General features: G+C 57.5%; 1 protein-coding gene across 6 annotated transcripts in view; it reads right to left on the bottom strand.

Moving 5' to 3' along the window:
• The window catches only part of GLIS1 (GLIS family zinc finger 1), a 226,600-nt gene that overhangs the window by 17,887 nt on the left and 191,049 nt on the right, over window positions 1-17,664 (bottom strand). For 5 of the 6 annotated variants that reach the window (XM_082370803.1, XM_082370806.1, XM_082370804.1 and 2 more), the window contains 2 exons: window positions 5,488-5,649; window positions 545-655 (listed from right to left, as the gene is read on the bottom strand). In XM_082370803.1, coding sequence (XP_082226929.1) covers window positions 545-655; window positions 5,488-5,649 — 273 coding nt within the window. The remainder of the gene's footprint in view (window positions 1-544; window positions 656-5,487; window positions 5,650-17,664) is intronic. The other variant, XM_082370805.1, reaches the window with a different exon arrangement.

The following is a 17,664-nucleotide window of genomic DNA, read 5'->3' as shown; positions in this document are numbered from 1 at the left end:
TACCTTCAATGTGCTAAGAGCACTTACACGCACACAAAGCCTATCTTATAATAAAGTGTTGAATAGCTCATGTAACATATTGGATACTGTCCTGAAAGTGAAAAACAGAACGGAGGTCTGGGAACAGAATGGCTGTTAGCGTATCAGCTGTTCACCCTCGTGATCGTGCAGCTGACTGGGAGCTGCGGCCACTGCCGCTGCCCAGCATCACGAGAGAGGATCTACTGCACATCGCAGGCCTGGAAAACGATCAAAATTCAAAATTCGAAGTATGGTTTTTACTGAATTTGTAAAAATACCATCGTACCAAAGTTGAACAATTGTAAGTTGAACCATCATAAGTCAAACCATCGTAAGTCAGGGACTGTCTGGACACTTGGGCTGGTGGGAGGCAGATGGAGGGCAAGGGACAGCGGCACCCTTGGGTGTGGAAGGCTGAACGCACGCGAGCAGTGTGCCTTGTACCTGCCTTGATGCTGGACGGGAGGCCGGGAGGCCAGGTGGGGGCATCTGCAGAGACGGGCCTGGAACGGAGCCCTCTTACCTTCTTACGCACCTGCTGCTCTTTGGCTGAATGGGCCTTCACGTGCTTGCGGAGGGAGCTGGGGTCTGTGTAGCGCTTGGAGCAGCCAGGGATCTGGCAGGCGTACGGCTTCTGTAACATCAGAGGGCAGAGGTGGGGTGAGTGAGGGTCCACCTGCCAGGCCCAAGGTACCGCTGCGTGGCCTGCAGCGGGGAGGACGACTGGGCAAGGGGCGGCTGCAGGCTCACACCCTGTCCCTCCCTCCGTGTCCTGGGCCAGGAGGGGTCTGACTCAGCCAGGCCTGCCGATGGGTGCGGGGAAGGTGCCTGGCCTGGCGGTGAAGGAGGGGGTTTGTGTCTCCATTCTACCCTCATGCTGGGACCTCAGGTAAGTTGCCTCCCCTCTCTGAGTCTCACGTTTCTCCTCTGCATAATGGGGCCAACTGAGTTCTAAGGATTCTTTCTTTCAGCTCTAACACTAGCTCTGAGAAAATATACCCTTTGGGGCTCATGGCTGCAGAGAAGCAGCAAGTAGACAACGAGTAAAGTGAGGCGCTGCCTTGGAGAGGAGGAGGAGGAGGAGGGCAGGGAGATGGGCGGGCGGACAGCACAGGGCAAGGCGGGCGCAAACATGGAGCCGAGCTGCACCACGGCAGGGCCCGGGCTGGGAGCCACTGACCAAAACTTGCCGTGGGTCCAGAATCACAGGTCCTTGACCCAACAATCACGGGAGACCAGAGGGAACTGGATCTCAGACACAGCCCTGGGGAGGCTGTGCCTCCATCTGTGCCCTTTGCGTCCCTTCCCCTCAGAGCCCCATCCCTCCTCTAGAACGAATCCATGCCCACCGCCTCCCCTAGTTCCTGTCCAGACCCCACCCTGCTCTCTGCGCCTCCAACCTCCCCTCACACTCACAGCCAGAGGGCCTTTCTCACAGGCCTGGCCATGCTCTCACCTTCTAACCCCCTTTGGCTCCCTGGTGTCCTTGGATACAGCCCACGTCCGGGCACTGATGGCCCTCTGTGACTTGGGCCCTGCTTGAGTCCTCACCCCTCCTCCTGCCCCTGCACACCCACCGCCCAGCCCTCGTCACCTCCTCTCCAACCTCTCCTCGAGTCTTCTTCCCACTGCCACCTCCCGAGCTGCCACGGGCAGCGCTGTCCACCTGCGCTGCTGGGTCTGTTCAGTGGTGAGTTTTCCTCAGGAGAGGCTCCCTTCTGATTCATCTCAGGCCCCAGGGTCTGACCCAGGGCAGGGACCCTCTGGCTCTAACTGAATTCTGAGCTCTCTGTAGGGGCCTCCACAAGACCTTGCTTGGGGACTCCAGCTGCTACTTGAAGTCCCTAAGGCGCCCTTTTTGAACACATCTAGTGGCTCCGATTTCTCGGGGCCTTCTGGCCTGCAGCGACTGCAGGGGATGTCATGGGGAGGGGACGTTTGGAGGTGATGCCTATGTCCCCGTCAGACACGCCCACGGGAACTGCCCCCCAAACCTCAAGGTGAGTCAGCCCTGCTGGACCTCGCGGGGAGGGGGAAGCAGAGAGAGACGGCCATACCTTGGTGCTGCCACGGAGAGTTGCCAGGTTAAAGAAACGGAGGAGAGCAAAAAGAGAGAGACAGAGCAGTGAGAGGCTTGCCTTGCTGAAAGGAAGGTATGGGCGGGAGGGTGGAAGGCAGGCCTCAGACCTGTCCCCACACAACCACACGGAGACACAGACACAGACCAACACGCTACAGGGTCCCTCTCACACAGGCCTGCTCCCTACCCCAACATATGCGCGCGTGCGTGCGCGTGCACACACACACACACACACACACACACATAGACACACACTTTCTCTCATGGGCCCTACCCTGCCCTGCCCCAGGCCCAGTCCCCTGGGGACGCTGATACAAATCCACACGCTTTTGTCAAAAAGCAAACAAACAGAGCTCCGTGTGTGCAGGCACCCTCGCCTGGAAAGAGGGCACAAGGCCCATCTCTGTGTTTGTTTTTCCAGGGCCTGACGTGTGTAGAACATTCCTCTGGCCCAGCTCCCTCATGAGCCCTCAGGAAACCCTGTGGCTGTCCCAAGCAGAAGCCAAGGCCCGGGCCTGGAGTCCCCACACCAGCTCCGAAGCCTCGTTAACAGCAGGACGCTCACGGCCGTGCTGTGAGCATGGAGCACCTCACAGCGCCCTCACCTACTGAGTCCCCAGAGTGCAGGCCCTGCGGGCGGGGCTGGCCACCCACGATCTCCTTTCAGTCTCACACCCACCCCGGGAGAAGCATCCCCGCTCTGCCGATGAGGATATCGAGGCTGATGCTTTGCCCAAGACCTCACAGTGAGTGGAGTGCCCATGACACTCTGCTAGGGTGCCCCCTCTCTTCTGCAGCCCTGAAGGGTCCAGGGAAGTGGGCAAAGGAGAGATTATCACCCCCTTCTTCCCTATAAGGAAATGGAGGCCAGGGCAGGATGGTCTGTGGCGGTCGGGACATGAACCCTGCATGGAGTGTCTGGGGCGTGGCAGGATTCAGTCAGCATTCAGTCAGTGAGTCATAGGCCAGGAAAGGAGGGACTCAAGTTTGCCGTGCAGATCCTGTGTCTGGGCTCCACATCTGTCACCTCAGTTGATCCCCTACCCCTCTCACGTGAGGTAGGTGTTTGAGGAAACTGAGGCCAGAGAGGATGGGTGGCAGTCCTCGGACCTCCGGGACCAGGTGGAGGGCCAGGGTTAGAACCCAGGCTGGTTCTCTCCAGTCTGTCCCACTGCTTTCCTGCCCATGGAGAGAATCCCATGTTCTCTGGTGTCAGAGGGGAGCTGGGGACACGACTGGGTCCTCTCTGGAAAACAAGGCCCAGCCAGCCTACATGGGGCTGACCCAATGGGCCTGAGGCTTGGGTGCTGGGAAAGCAAACTAGCCACGGGGGGGTCCGCCTGCATGTCTCCATGGGGCTGGAGAACGCGGGGGCTGCGCTTGGTGGCTGCACCTCCCGGGCTTGACCAGGACCTTCTGGGGAGATGCAGGCCTGAGACAACCCTGCGGGCTCATTCTGGGCCTGACCCAACCCAGCCCTTGGAGCTCTGTTCACACACCAAGTTGGGGCCAGAGGCGTGTTGCTTTGGGGCTGGGTCCAGGAAGTGCAGTAAGGGGAAGGGAGGAAGGGGGTGAGTCAGGGTAGGTGACCCCGAGGTGCTGGAGGGACGTCGCCCGGGGGGAGGAGGGTACAGAGAGGCCTTGTGCTGTTGAGGCTGCCTTGTGGCCTCTGGGAGATGTAACCAGGGTGCTGGGGCACAAGCCATGCCTCTCAGGGCCGGGACAGGTGCCAAGGGCCCCAAGGGCTGGGCATGTGAGGAGGTAATGAAGGCAGAGGGATTTGTTAGCATACCTCCTCACTTCATGTCCCCAACCCCCGTGACAGTGAGCCTGAGAGGGGAGGGCTGGGGACAGCGGTTGGGCTCAGGTTGGGGGGGAGGGCTCTCCCTTCCCACCCTCTCCCCTCGGCTCTTCTCCCCTTTTCCAGCAAGGGGCACCGGACTTGGGGTCAGGCAGACTGGGTGGCATCCCAGCTCTGCCACTTACCAGCTGTGTGACAGTCAATGACTTCATCTCTGACTTTGTTTCTTTGTTTGCAAGATGGGGATAGGCCCCTACACATTGTGGTTTGTCACTAGGATTAAACTGGGGGACAGTGTGTGTGATATTAGGGGAGAGGGGAGATGTGTAGAATATTCTGCCCAGGGCCTGGCCTGGCCCCAAAACCTGACTTCCCTGCTATTTTCTGCTACCCACTTCCCCCATCTTTTTTGGGTCTTGGTTTTCCCAGCTATAAAACCCCAGAGGGCCTCTAGCTCTGACCTCTATTGTTATGTGGCTTCCAACTTACCCTGGAGGGGTCAGTCACCCTCCTGGGCCTCTGTTTCCTCATCTGTATGTCTGTATACTGGACAGGCTGGGCTGGACGGCCACTCAGGTCTCCCAGTCCCCGACCAGCAGAGTTCCCCAAATATTTGCACAAAATGCAGAGACACAGGCCAGTGGCCCAGACGTGGAATCTGGCTACGGACCCGTCTCCTGCTGCACATGGGGGCTGGGGGCCTCCCAGGCTGGGTGCATCCCATCACATAGGCCCTATGAGACTGGGGTGAGGCCCAGTTCTGAGTCAGCTCTGCCACCTTCCAGCTGAGTAGTGAAATGCCCAGAGCCCCGCTTCCCTCATCTGTCAAATGGGCTAGTGATCCCCTGACTGGCAGGGTCACTGTGAGATCGTGGGAGACGATGTCCTAGGAAGTGCTCTGCTAACCGCTGAGGTCTGTATGCACAGGAGAGAATGCTTGGACTGATGTCATGATGGAGCTGCAGGTTATCACACTGGCACAAACAAGGGAAAGGAGGTGGACACACGGGCGTCTGGGGCCCAGGCCACTATTCCAGGGGCCTGGAGTCTTAGGCCCTGCTCACCTCAACTCCTCACCCACCGTGCCCGGGAGATACAGAATGGCCCTGGAGAGCCTCTGGCCTGTCTCCATGGAGGGGGTGGGTGGGAAGAGCAGGGAGGACCTGCTCTGGGGGTGACTGACAGGCCTGGGGATAGGATGCAGGACGTGAGCCCACCCTCTCAGTGCGGCCCACACTAGTGCCTGGGCCGGTACCCCTGGGCTAAAGCAGTGGTTCTCAACTAGGGGAGAGTTTAATTCCTCCTCCCCGGGATTTTTGGCAACGTTGAAGGACATTTTTGGCTGTCATAACTGGGAAGTGGGAGATCGCTCCTGTCTAATGGATAGAGGCCAGGGATACTGCTAAACATCCTATAATGACAGTACTTCCCTCTCCCCGCAAAGAATCGTCCTGCTCAAAATGTCAACAGGGCTCAAGGATGAAGGCAGGGTTTCTGCCTGGAGCCGCCTGCTGCCCTGCATAGGCAAGTGGGGGCAGAGTGCGCGTCCTCCAACCCCACCCTCGGCCTCTGCCCTCGGGCCTACCGTGTCGAGGTGGGTGCGCTGGTGCTTGGCGCGGTCGCTGGAGTTGCTGAAGGCCTTCTGACAGCCCGGGTGCTGGCACAGGTATGGCTTCTCGCCCGTGTGGCTCCGCAGGTGGATCTTGAGGTTCTCCAGCCTCGAGAAGGCCTTGCTGCAGCCCTCAAACTGCAGGAAAGGCTGGTGAGGGGTGCTCTGCAGCCCCCGGGAGGCCCACCGCCCAGCCTGGAAGTGGGCCCCAGCATCCTCTGCCCCCCAACCCCCTGACCCTGCCCGAGGCCTCCAGCTGCCCCAGTTCAGCTCCCCATGAAGTGCTCAGGACCCAAACTCTATCTGGGAAGCCCTGGTGGGTCCAGAAAAAAATACACCCCTGACTTACAAATGGCCACTAGGGCTTGAGAAAAAAGTGGTCTTTCCAACTCTGGATCTGGACAGGTTTGCCCTCCATCGGCATCTGGAAATGACGTGCTGCTCTAATGGCAGCACTGCCCTGAACGGACAGGATGTAGGTACACATCTATTGCAGACAGCCCTGGATTTAGAACCCAAGGCCTGGATGTGAGTCGGGCTCTGTCTCAGTGAGGCTTTGGGCAGTGCCCTTGACCTCCCTGTGCCTTATTTCCTTGCCTACAAACTTAAGACTGTGTGGCCACCACTCCGGGCTGATATGAAGGTCCCAAGGGGTAGGACACTGACTGTCAAAGGGCTTTGCCCACCTGGAACACAGCATCAATGCTGACTGCTGTCAGAACGATGACCACATTTGTAAACTCAGTGTCTCTGATTTATCATTTGGCCGTTTATCTGTTTAACATCCACCAAGTATGCACTAGGCCCCATGCCAGGCAGTGGGCATTCAGTAGGTACAGCACAGACATGTGATGCCCCTGGTCAGGGTGGGGATGAGCAGAGAGCAACAAATACAGTGCCGATCCCAGCAGCCTCTGCCCAGCTCCCATCTCTCTCCCCAGAATCCTCTAACTTCAAACTTCTCCCTCCCTACTCTCTACACAGCTACCCCAGGAGCCTCTGGTGTAGGAAAGGGACCCTGTTGCTTCCGCCTTAAGTCCTGCAGGCCTGGCATTCAAACACTCAGCCCGACACACGTTCCAGCCCCTCTTGACTCCCCACCAGAAGCTTGAAACAGCAGGGGTCCTCCAGGCAATTTCAAGACTTTGTTCTAGAAAGGTACTCAGCAAAGAATGTCCTATCTCGTAACAGTGCATCCAACCCCCTTCAGCCTTCAAAATCCTTCAAACACTGCCCGCCAGAGCACGCCCTAGTCCTGGTGTGACTGGCTCCTTCTCCCCACTGTCTGGCCGCCATTCCCACGGTGCTCGCTGTGGGCGGGAGGAGGAGCTACACCGGCCCACCCCTGCTCCATCCGTCCAGGTGTGGTGCCGGGTGTTTAACCACATGACAACCGTGAAGTGTGCGGCCTCAATGTCCCCACCTCAGAGACGGAGGCTGCCAGGGGTGATCACAGTGTTGGGACAAGATGCAGGCCACATCTGGGCCAAAGCCCAGGTGGCTACTCTGTGCCCGCTGCCTTCCCAGGGCAGGGGGCAGGGGGAGGTGACCCTTGAGGAAGAAGAGATCGGGGAGGCCGGGTTTCCTCTCATGAGCCATTGGTTCCGTCCCTCAGGCCAGGGCAGACGTCGGAACAAGGACCCAGAGACAACGGTCTGGGGCGGGCTCTCCTGGAGCCTCTCCCTTGAAGACCCGGCCACAGCTGCGGGCCGTGCTCTGCTGGGGCTGGTCCCAGGCAAGCTGCCCGCAGCTGGGTTTTAGAAGCTGTTCCGCTTCCTATTTCCAGATGTTATGCCTCTTCCGTGCATCGAAACCAGAAGGAAATCCTGTGTGGGGAGTAAACAGGCCGCAAGCCACGCCCCCCTTGCTCTCCTGCAAGGCCGGTGCCAGGTTCGCCCACAGTGAGGTGGGGCAGCGGCTGAGGAGCAGGCTGCCTCTGGGCTCCCAGCCGGTCCCTCTGTTCCTCTCTGGCCCGAGCCGGGAAGGTGGACATGTGGGGCGGAGGGGCAATAACCCCTCACGGGCCGCGTGCCGCTCCTGACTTTGCAGGGTCCGCCCGACTCTGGAGATCCATATATCGTCTCCCCACCCGGTCTGTGCGCCTATCTGGCCAGCCGTCCGTCTCAGCACCGTTGCCCCCACCCCCATGCCTTTGTTCGGGCTGTGCCCCTCCTAGGACACCTTCCCTTCCAATTCGCTGACAATTCAATTCATACACTTTTCACGATCTGCAGCTTGGTGTTCGCGGTCTTCCAACACGGCTGGACGCCTCTCCCATCTGCATACACCCCACACGTTATGCTGTAGCCACACAGGAGTGATCAGACCCCGAACGTGTCGGGAACTTGAATGCCCCCAGGCCTGCTGGAGCTGTTCCCTTGGAATGGAACGCCTTGCCTTCCTTCACTCACTTAGCAGACATCTACTCATGGTGCCCAAGCACCACCTCCTTGGAGAAGCCTCTGCCAACCTCCTGCTCCTCCTCGGTCACACCCTGAGCTGTGTTGAGGTTTTCACTGCACACCCTTTGCCCTTTCTCCATGCCTCCAGGCTAAGGGTTTGGGAGTTCCCTGCGGGCAGGGCTAGCATCTCACTTATGGGGCAAAGGGTGAGTTAGAAATGTGATCCAATGGTGGGTAAGAATAGGGGTTCTGGAGCCTAGGGGTGCACACGCCTCCCTCGTGTTCATCAAGGTACCCCACACCTGCGCATGTGCGCTGTGCCCATGCCATGCCTGTGTATGCCCAGCTCATCCTGCCCACACCTACCCCATTGGAACTTCCCAGAGCTGAGTCCCAGGCTGGCCAGGGCACCATGATGGGAGACCCATCCCTCAAGGTAGAACCAGAGGTAGCAGCAGGTGGGGTAGCAACTGCCCCATCAGGACAGGTCTGGGACGAGGCTGTTGCAGGGACACCTGGCAGAGCAACGCCCCCATCAGAGCCAGCATCCCAGGCATGCCAGGGCCTTGAGGGGAGATGGGCTCTGCCTGCAGCTGCTTGCCAAGGTCCCCGCGATCCTCCCCCTTTAACAACCCCAGAGATGGGCTAACAGAGGCAGAGAGAAGAGGACGGAATGCTCGTGGGTTCAGCACCTGTGCGCTCACTCTGCTAGGCCTGGTAATGTCCCCAGTGTGATCGAGTATCCTCTCCATAGCCCTCGGGGCAAATATCTCTCCCACTGTCAGGAGCCAAGGCTCGGGGGAATCAGCACAACAGTTACAGACATGGACCCTGGTGTGGGACGACCACGGCTTGTGTCTTGACTGCTCCACTTGTGAGTGATTCGAAGTGAGTCCCTTCAGTTCTTTGAGCCTGTTTCCTCATCGTAAAACTGGGTGAGTTCTACCAACCTCAGAAGGTGGCTGTGAGGACTGCACAGTAAGTGCTTATCTTGGAACCAGGTTCTTGCTCAATACCGTCATTGTAGCTATTATTTAGGATCACAGAGCAGGTAAGTAGTGGAGTGGCATTCTGCCTGGGGTGGCAACTCCTGGGCCTGCTGGCCCTCTGCAGAGTTGGAAGGGTGCGTGTGTATGTGTGTGTGTGTGATGTCCCGCTGGGCATGGTGGGCTCTCAAGTCCCCCCAGAGTCCTGTTTCTACTTCTCACTCCTTAACCCCTCACCTCACTCCCCATCTTCCTCCTCCAGCCTGACATCCAGACTAACCTTCTCAACACACCCTGGGCTCTCCAGCCCGTGGGCTCAGGCATATCAAAGGGGTGTCAGCCTGCTCCTGGGGCCTGGAGCAGGCTGGGGACTGGGCAACAGTCTGGAGGGGCAGGTGCCCCAGCACCTCCTGTGATGGGGAGTTATCCCAGTGCTGTCCTGGCTCCACCTCCAAGGAACAGGTGCCCTGGACAGGTCTGTTCCCCCACCAAGCCCCCCATCTGTACCCTGGGGAGCCAGGACCTGGCAGGGCTCACACAGTGGTGGAAGGGCCTGGTCTGGAATCCTAGAGCTGGGGCACCTGAGTTTCTCATGAGTCCTCTGCTGCCTTACAGCTGGCAGCTTCATCAGACAGCCCCCAAGACCCCTCCAGCTCTAATGCTTTATGAGTCTATTTTTAAATTGTAAATCTAACCAGGTCACCCCTGCTCAGGACCCTCCAGGGCTCGTTGTGCCTTCTGACATCCGGTCAACCCCCTCAGGCTGGCATTCAATGCCCTCCACGGTCTGGTGTGTCAGAGCCTGGGGTGAAGGGTTCAAACTTGGAAAGCAGACAGCTCTGTAATCTTGGCAAGTCAGTGCCCTCTCTGTGGCTCAGTTTCTTTCTCTGTAAAATGAAGATGCGAGGAAGCAGCTCACAGAGTTGTGGCAGTGGGGCAATGTGCATATCTGCATGTCACACAGGACATCAATGTTGTCACTGTTATCATGGTGGTGGTGGTGGTGTCTTGCCCTGAGGGAGGACACCCCTGTGGGGCAGGTTTTACTGACCCCAGAAGTAAAGAACAGGAGGCCCTGGTTGACGTGTTTGCCATTGATTGGTGTGGCCCTAAAACTCTTTCCATGCCAAGCCCGTGGAGTACCCTTTGGGCACATCCAAAGAGAGTGAGGCTGCCTTTTGGGAAGGGAGTGGCTTGAAGGGGCCCCATGCACAGACTGTGTGGGGCCTGGGGGGCAGCAGGGAGACCTGCCCCACCACTGCTGTGTCATGGGGGTACAGATGCTGCCAGAATGGAAACATGGGTCTTATTGGAACAGAAATGGAGTCGACGGGCACATCCAGGCTTTGGGTCTCAGTTTGCTTGAGGGGGGTGGAGGATGGGCCTTAAGGCAATGCTATGGTGACCCAAGGGTGTAATGATGCTTCTGCAGGGTCTGCACCCCACGGGGTACACGCTAGGGTGGGGCCTTCCTGACATTCCTCCCCCAACACTCCAGTCTCCGGAGGTTCTAGGGCAGATTTTGCCCTGCACAGGCCCCTCCTCTCTGTTGTCCATGTCCAGGTGTATAGCCTGCAGAGCACACCTCCTGGAACAGCCCTGCTCCCACTGCAAGGGGGCAAGGAGGTGTAATTGCCCCCACTGTGCCAGAGGGCACCGAGCCTGGGCTCGGCTGCAGTCAGAACTGCCGTCTCTTCTAGAAAGAAGTGACCCATCCATCTTCAACACAAGGTAGCAATGTCAGACAAACCCTACAGCTCTGAAAGTCACTCGTGTGCCCCAAGTGTGGAGTCTTGGGATCAAAACATCCCCAAACTCACCTGCTCCAGAATGAATCACCACCCCATGGGTTTGAATGAAGGGACCCTCAGAAACTCCCATTTCTACTTCTAGATCTCCTTCCCTTCAGATTCTTAGCTGTTTCCAGAATATACACCACCCCTCCAATTCTGCCTATGCCCTCCACTCTGTTTGTCCACAGAAACTGCCCTGTGCAACCATTCACATGGCCCAGCCAACGGTGCAGCACAGGGCTATTCACTTGGGGAACTCTGGTGCCACTTCTGCTGGTTGGACTCCCCGGCCACTGACCTCCCACCTTCCACCTGGACACTTGAGCCAGAAACCTGTTCCTTCCTCCCTGGCCCCTGCATCCAACCATCTGCTAAGCCAGGGAAATGAAACCTCTTAAACATCTTTCACATCCGCCCACTACTCTAGTCCACACCCCAGCACTGCTTACCAAGGTGACTGTACCAGCCATTCTGCCTCCACCCTCCCCTCCCAATTCATTCCCACATGATATCCAGTATCTAGAACAAAGACAGAAGCCTATAGGTGTGTCTGAGCCCCCTTTCCCCGCCACCCCCGCTCACACCCTGCATGGTTCCCCAGTGCCTCGGCAAGTACAAACCCTCACCCCAGCATTCTGGCTGGTGCGACCTGGCCCTGGTAACGGCTTGGGGATGTCTGCCCTCTCCACACCCCCACCACTGCGTTTCAGCATCAAATTGGCCTGGGTTCAAATCCATTCTTCCGAACTGGATGACCTGGGCAAGTTCATTTCACTTGTCAGAGCTCAGGTGCCTTATCTGTAAATGGGGGCATCCACTTGGGCACACCTGGGCACACGGTGGGTGGGTGCTCTCTGTGAACCACAGGGTATATGCAGCATCCTGTGGCCAGAGCCCTGATGCCACCTGTGTGCATCCAGAGGATTACCCAGGCACCTCTTATTCGGGATGAATTTGCAACACATCAGTTCACATAACCAAACACAACAGATTTATCCGGCCAGAAGCCAAGGCTCACATGCCATGGGCAACAGAGAGGGTCACTACTGTGGGTAAGGCGTACACGAAGAGGGGAGAAGGAAGAGAAGAGATATCTAACAGTCTAGAAAAATGTAAGAGTGAGTGCTAGGTTTTTCTTATTTACTTAGAAGGCATAAACATTAAAATATGTACTAAGATGAAACTGGGGTGAATTCAGAATGACCTTAGTGACTGGGTGACACCCTCTCAGTCACCTATCAGGAGTCGGGAGCCATGTGTGTTTTGCGTGGTACTTCGTTTAATTGTGACAACATGCTCTTCTGGTGAGGCTCCTTTCTAGCGCCACTCTGCAGATGAGGAAACTGAGGCTCAGAAAAGTGACATCACTGGCCCTAAGTGATGTCACACAGCCAGTAAGTGGCAGAGCTGGGACTGGATCTGAGGTCTGGCTGATGTGCAAGGCTGTATATATGTGTCCCTAACTGCTCTGGCTACCGCCTCAGGGACCTCTACAGAAAGCACCAAAAACAGACTGGTACTCGGGAACTATGACCGTGATTTCCAACTGGGCTCACCTCCTGGGTTCCTTCCCAGGCAAAATCAGGCCCAGCCCTGGATGCAGAGCTGATGCTGGGCAAAGGGGACACCCTCCTTCCTCCCGGTGCCTCCAAGAGGAGAGGCCACCACACAAAGAGGAAAGCCAAGGCGACACAGCAGAGAAGGGCGAGCCCGGCTGAGGCACAGAGTCTTGAAAGGCCCAGTTCCCACATGTGGGGCGTGTTACAAAAGAAGATTCAAATAACGGGGGAAAATACCCCGGGAACCATGAAGCCCTAGACCATCTGGAGTTTTATAGTAACAGGCAGGGGAAAATCAGAACCTAATTGAAAAAAGTCCACTGCAATCCATTACCGCTGCATGCAGCTCACAGAACCAAGGGCAGGAGATGAAAGACTGAGAGGAGCCGTCCCGGGAGCTGGGGAGGGGACTCCCTCTTCCCTTCCAGACCAAGCCCAAGGACCCTTCAAACTCTGGCTGGGGGAAGGAGAGGGCACTGGGTCTGGCATCAGAATCTGCAGGGCTGGGCTCACGCCACTCAGCAAGCTGCCGTCTCTGAGCCTTTCTCGCACCTGTGAAAGGGCAGAGCGAGTTCATTCAGGGCAGCCCCGGCACGGAGCCAGCTGGTGCCGGGCATGTCTGTTCTCTCCCTCTGGGCCCTGGGGGATGATCAAGGGCCCTGTGTCACATGTGAGGTGTGGGACATTGTGCCACAGCCGAAGGCCGCGAGGTCTCGCAGACAGAAGTTTGTGCCAGGGTCTCGCCACCGACCGCCACGAGCTTGGGCAAGTCATGTCCCACCTCTGCCCTCATTTTTCTCCTCTCTAAAATGGGGCCACCACAAACGGCTGCTAGAAGTAAATAAAAGGACATGCCCAGCACGGGACCTGGCACACAGCTGTCCCTGAGGAATGTCAAGTTTCCTCCCTGTGGCTGACATGGGCCAAGGAGGAGGGAGGCCCTTTTCTCATGCTCTGGCTAAGGATCTGGACACAAAGGGCAAGGAGGAGGTTTGGGGGAACAGGGCACACGGGTGGGGGCAGGAGAGGAAATGCCTCCAGTTTTGGCCTTTGCCAGTGACTTGCTTCTAAACAAACACATTTCTGGTTTAAGGGTAAAATATATTGGGTTTCAACAGTCTGGCAGGCCGTTCGGGGATCAACTTTTCATTTTCGTACAAACTTTTAACCTACTTTACAACAGTGATTTGGATGGGAGAGCTGCACGGTGCCAGATCCTTCTCCAAGATGTCAAATAATTCTGTGTTTGGCCAGCTTGAAAGGCCAGCCAGCCGGGAGCTGAGGTCCATGCCTCACCCTGCACCCCGGGAGGTGCAGGGTGCACCCTGCTCCCCTGCACTTACTGTCCTCTGAACCTCACGGGTTTTCCACGAGGGTCTTCTCAAGGCCTTGTGCTTCGAGGGTCCTCGGAGGTAGGTGGAGGCAATAAGGGGAGGGACACATGTGGAGAGTCCTCGGAGGTGAGGCTGGATGGCACTGGCCTGGACTGTGCCCTGTGAAGGCTGTGAGGGTCTGGTCCAGCCTCGGGTACCTAGTGCCGTCTGAGTGAATGAATGAACGGGCAGATGGGGGCAGGAGGGAGACCATGACTGTAACAGCAGCTATCACATTTACCAGGTGGGGGACTGGGCCAAACTCTCCCTAAACACGTCTCCTTAGTCGCATTAACCAGCATGACAGGTCCCCTTGTTACAGAGGCGGAAACTGAGGCCCAGGGAGTTTATGTGAGAGAGACCCCGAGCTCATGAGGGATGGAGCCTGGGTTTGCCTCCAGTGCCCTTCTGTGCCTGGGCCCACTCTTGTCCTAGGCAGCCAGGACCGAGGGGCGCCATGAGCTCCAAGGCGAGCGTCTCTCAGCTCTCTAGGCCTTCATGACCACCTAGAGAAGCTGGAGGCACACAAAAGGCAGAGAGAGACTGGGCTAGGGGGCCACAGTCCTCCTTCCCAGAGCCGGTCAGACTGGGCCTGCCCTTGGGAGGAGATTTCTCAAGCTAGCGAGGTGCGGGCTGGAGATTCCCCAACTCTTCCTCACCAGGACTGCGCTGGAGGCTCTGGGCTGGGCCCTTTTCCAGCAGAAAGTCCCTGCCTGGGCAAGAAACAGGTTCCTGTTCCCAGCCAGAGAGAGCCAAGAGGGCTAGGCCACCTTTCCAGGATATGCAGAGCCCCCCAGAGTAGGAGGTGCACGGGGAGGTTGAGTCTGCTCACCAGTAGACAGGTGGGATCCAGGGGGCTCCCTGTGCTGGCACATGGCTTGAGGTGTGGAGAGAGGCTCGGCTAGGGGCCAGGGCCCAGCAGAAGTCAGACTGCGCAGAATGGCTGACACACCCACACACACATAGCAAGCCACCAGCCGCAGACCCAGAAATGCAGACACACACACACTCTGACACCTCTTCTGCCAACCAAGCCACACATCAAAGACACAGAACCCCAGGACACCAACACACAGTGCACGCGCGCACACACACACACACACACACACACACACACACACACAATCATGACTCATGCCACACACACAGGCCAGCACGCACACACACACACACACACACACACACACGCTCATACATATACCCAAGGACACCCAAGCCCAGACCCCACCACAGGCACAAACATACAAACTCCACAGACTCTAGATGCACTGACACACAGCCCCACGTACAGCACAGCAGAAACTGGCTCACATATCAGAACACAGATGGCCTCATGGTGGTCTGTGTGTGCACAGGGAGAGACACCCAGAGACAAAATCCAGCAAAGGCTTCCTCCAAGAGGCCAGTGGATAAAGACATGTCCTCACACCAACATCTCCACACCCAACACAGCCAGACCCATGGACAGTCACGCTCCCACACGCCTCTCCATGGCTCCAGGCCGCCCAGGAGAGGAGGCTGCAGGTGGGAAGAGCCAGCTGAGCCCGCTGTACCTCCTGATTTTCCCATGGCAGCTGGACTGGCTTGGCTTTGGGGAGGGAACATGTGGCCGTAGAGAACTCCAAGACAGGGCCGCAGGCCACCCTTTGGTCCCACTGACCTCTAGCCCAGTGCCCACTCCCCCTTTCTAAGCTCCAGCTGCAGGCCTTTGCCCATGCAGTGTCCTCCGCCTGTCCGGTCCTCCCTGCCCTTCTGGGCTTGGCTCAAGCCTCAGCCCTCCCCTCCTCCTGTGCCAGGCCTTCCCTAATCGCCCCTGTTCCCACCCTGCCCTGAGCGCCCAGACACCACCCTGATGCATTGAGGCCAGGACGGCCTGTCTCCCACTGCTCGTCCTCTCTGCGGACGCCGCACACCCCCTGGGCCTTGACAGATGCTGCCCGGCCTCTAGAGCTCACCCCCAAGAGGGGAGGCAGGCACAGGCAGGAAAGCCACACGGCAGCCCATTCCATTTCCACAGCCAACTAAGAAGCAGAAGCACCTGGCCCATTTGCTGAGGAGACACCTTTCCAGGTGCATCAACATCTGATCCTTAGAGCTGGGGGTAAGGCAGGTGAGCGCTGCTCCAGGAGGAGGAGGGGAGGGACCGTAATGAATGAAAGGGTTCTCTCCAGCCTCAACCCTCCCCCAAATAAGCCTGCGCCCACAGCCTGGGTCTCAGGTCCAATTCCTCCTCTTCCTGGCCCCTGCGAACCTCAGTGTGCTCCCTGCGAAGGGGGTGACACTCCTGGCCTCAGGAGCCTATTATGGACATCAGGGTGTGGCCTTGGTACTGGGCACAGGACAGGTGCTCAGTCCTCTTTTCGGCTCCTCTTCCGAATTCCAAGAAGAAACAACAGAGGATGGGTCCATGATGTGAAAAACATTAGGGTCTGAAGACCTGATTCCAGCCCCGGCTCTGTCACAGGTTACTGTGTGACCTTAAACCAGTCACCTGCCTTCCTTGGGCTTAATTACCCGGGGCCGCCTGCCCAGGATTGGCGAGGGCACAGGTGGCGACTGCATGAATTAAGCCCTGTATAACCCGCAGCACCCTGGGGCTGCCCCGGGGAGAAAGGAGATCCAAGACATTCCACCCATCACCTGAAAGAAAACCTCATGTCGCGTCAGTGCGAATCATGACAAATGTACACGTGCGAAGTTCCCTTCTGAGGTCATGGTTGGGTGGGAGCAACCTGCCCCGTGTGCACCTGGGGCTCAGTTCCCACCAGGAATGTCCCGTGAGGCTCTGGGCCCCTTGGGAGGGGGCAGGGGCAGGGCTGGGCCAGACAGCTGGTGTGTGTAGCTCTGGGGTAGCAGGGGCCTGTGGAGGTCGTAGTGAGGGTGTGGGGAGCCACAGAGGGCTGTGCTCAGTCAGGGGGAGCCCTACTGGAGAGGGCATGAGTGACCCATTCCCAGGTGCTCAGGAACAGAGTCGGGTGACTGCATGTTCACCAGGGCTGCTTGGAGGGTGCAAGATGGTTCCTAAGTTACCTTCGGGGATATCCAATGGCTCTAAATTGGGTTGGATCTGACACCTGGGCCCCAGTGGGATAAACAGGCCAGGCTGACCTGCCTCAGCATTTTCACCACTCTCCCACCCGCCACAGATCCTCTGGGAGGCCCTGTGATGGCAACTGAGGGCCACACACTGAAGAGGGTCATGTGGCTCCACATTGCTCGCTGCTGCCACTGACTGAACCCAGTGCCTGGACTCACTAATAATGGTGGATGGAAGGAACGATGACAGCCCAGCTTTCAAACTCGAGCTAATGAAGGAAGGTCAATTGCCATTAGGAACCAAGTACACAAACAACAACAACAACAACAAAACAAATGAAATCCAACGTACGGAAGGACGAGAAGCTGGGAAGAGACAGGGCAGACCTTTCCAGTGACCAAGTGCCTCAGTCTGCAGGACACCTCTCTTCCCTGGTCTAACCAGTATCACGGCCACCCCGCCAGAGGCAGGACTGAGGCTCACAGGCTCGCTCTGGGGCTTCTCGGTGGTTGGGAGCCACTGCTCATGCCTCCCAACCCCCAGCTGGCCCACTGTGCAAGAGACATCCAGCTGTGAGCTGTGCACCCGGCTGGTTCAGCCACAGAGGACTCCCCTGGGCCAGGTGTCCTGGGAACGTCCCTTTCCCTGCTAGGCCTCAGTTCTCATCTGTCAAATGGGTATGTAGTAATAGCATTGTGCCTCCACCCAAGTGCTTCTGGAGGAGATAAGTTGCCAGAAAGCAGAGCAGATAGGAGTGAACTCGTGGCTTTTGGGTTTCAAAATCTCAAGTCTCAGGACCGAATGGAAAGAACTCTGGAGACAGAGATGAGTCACGCACGGTAAATATTTCAAACGATTTTCTGCCATAAACCCATCTGAGAGTGCCCAGCACAGGCCTGGCACACAGTGAGCTTGTGTGAGGATATCTGTTAATGAATGAAAGAAGCAAGCAACAAACATATGAACCTTGAGGGACGTGTGGAGCAGGGCAGGGAGCCCCCCA

This window comes from Balaenoptera borealis (genome assembly GCF_965194805.1).
Source record: "Balaenoptera borealis genome assembly, chromosome: 1".
Classification (NCBI taxonomy): domain Eukaryota; kingdom Metazoa; phylum Chordata; class Mammalia; order Artiodactyla; family Balaenopteridae; genus Balaenoptera; species Balaenoptera borealis.
This window is presented reverse-complemented; position numbering and strand designations above follow the sequence as displayed.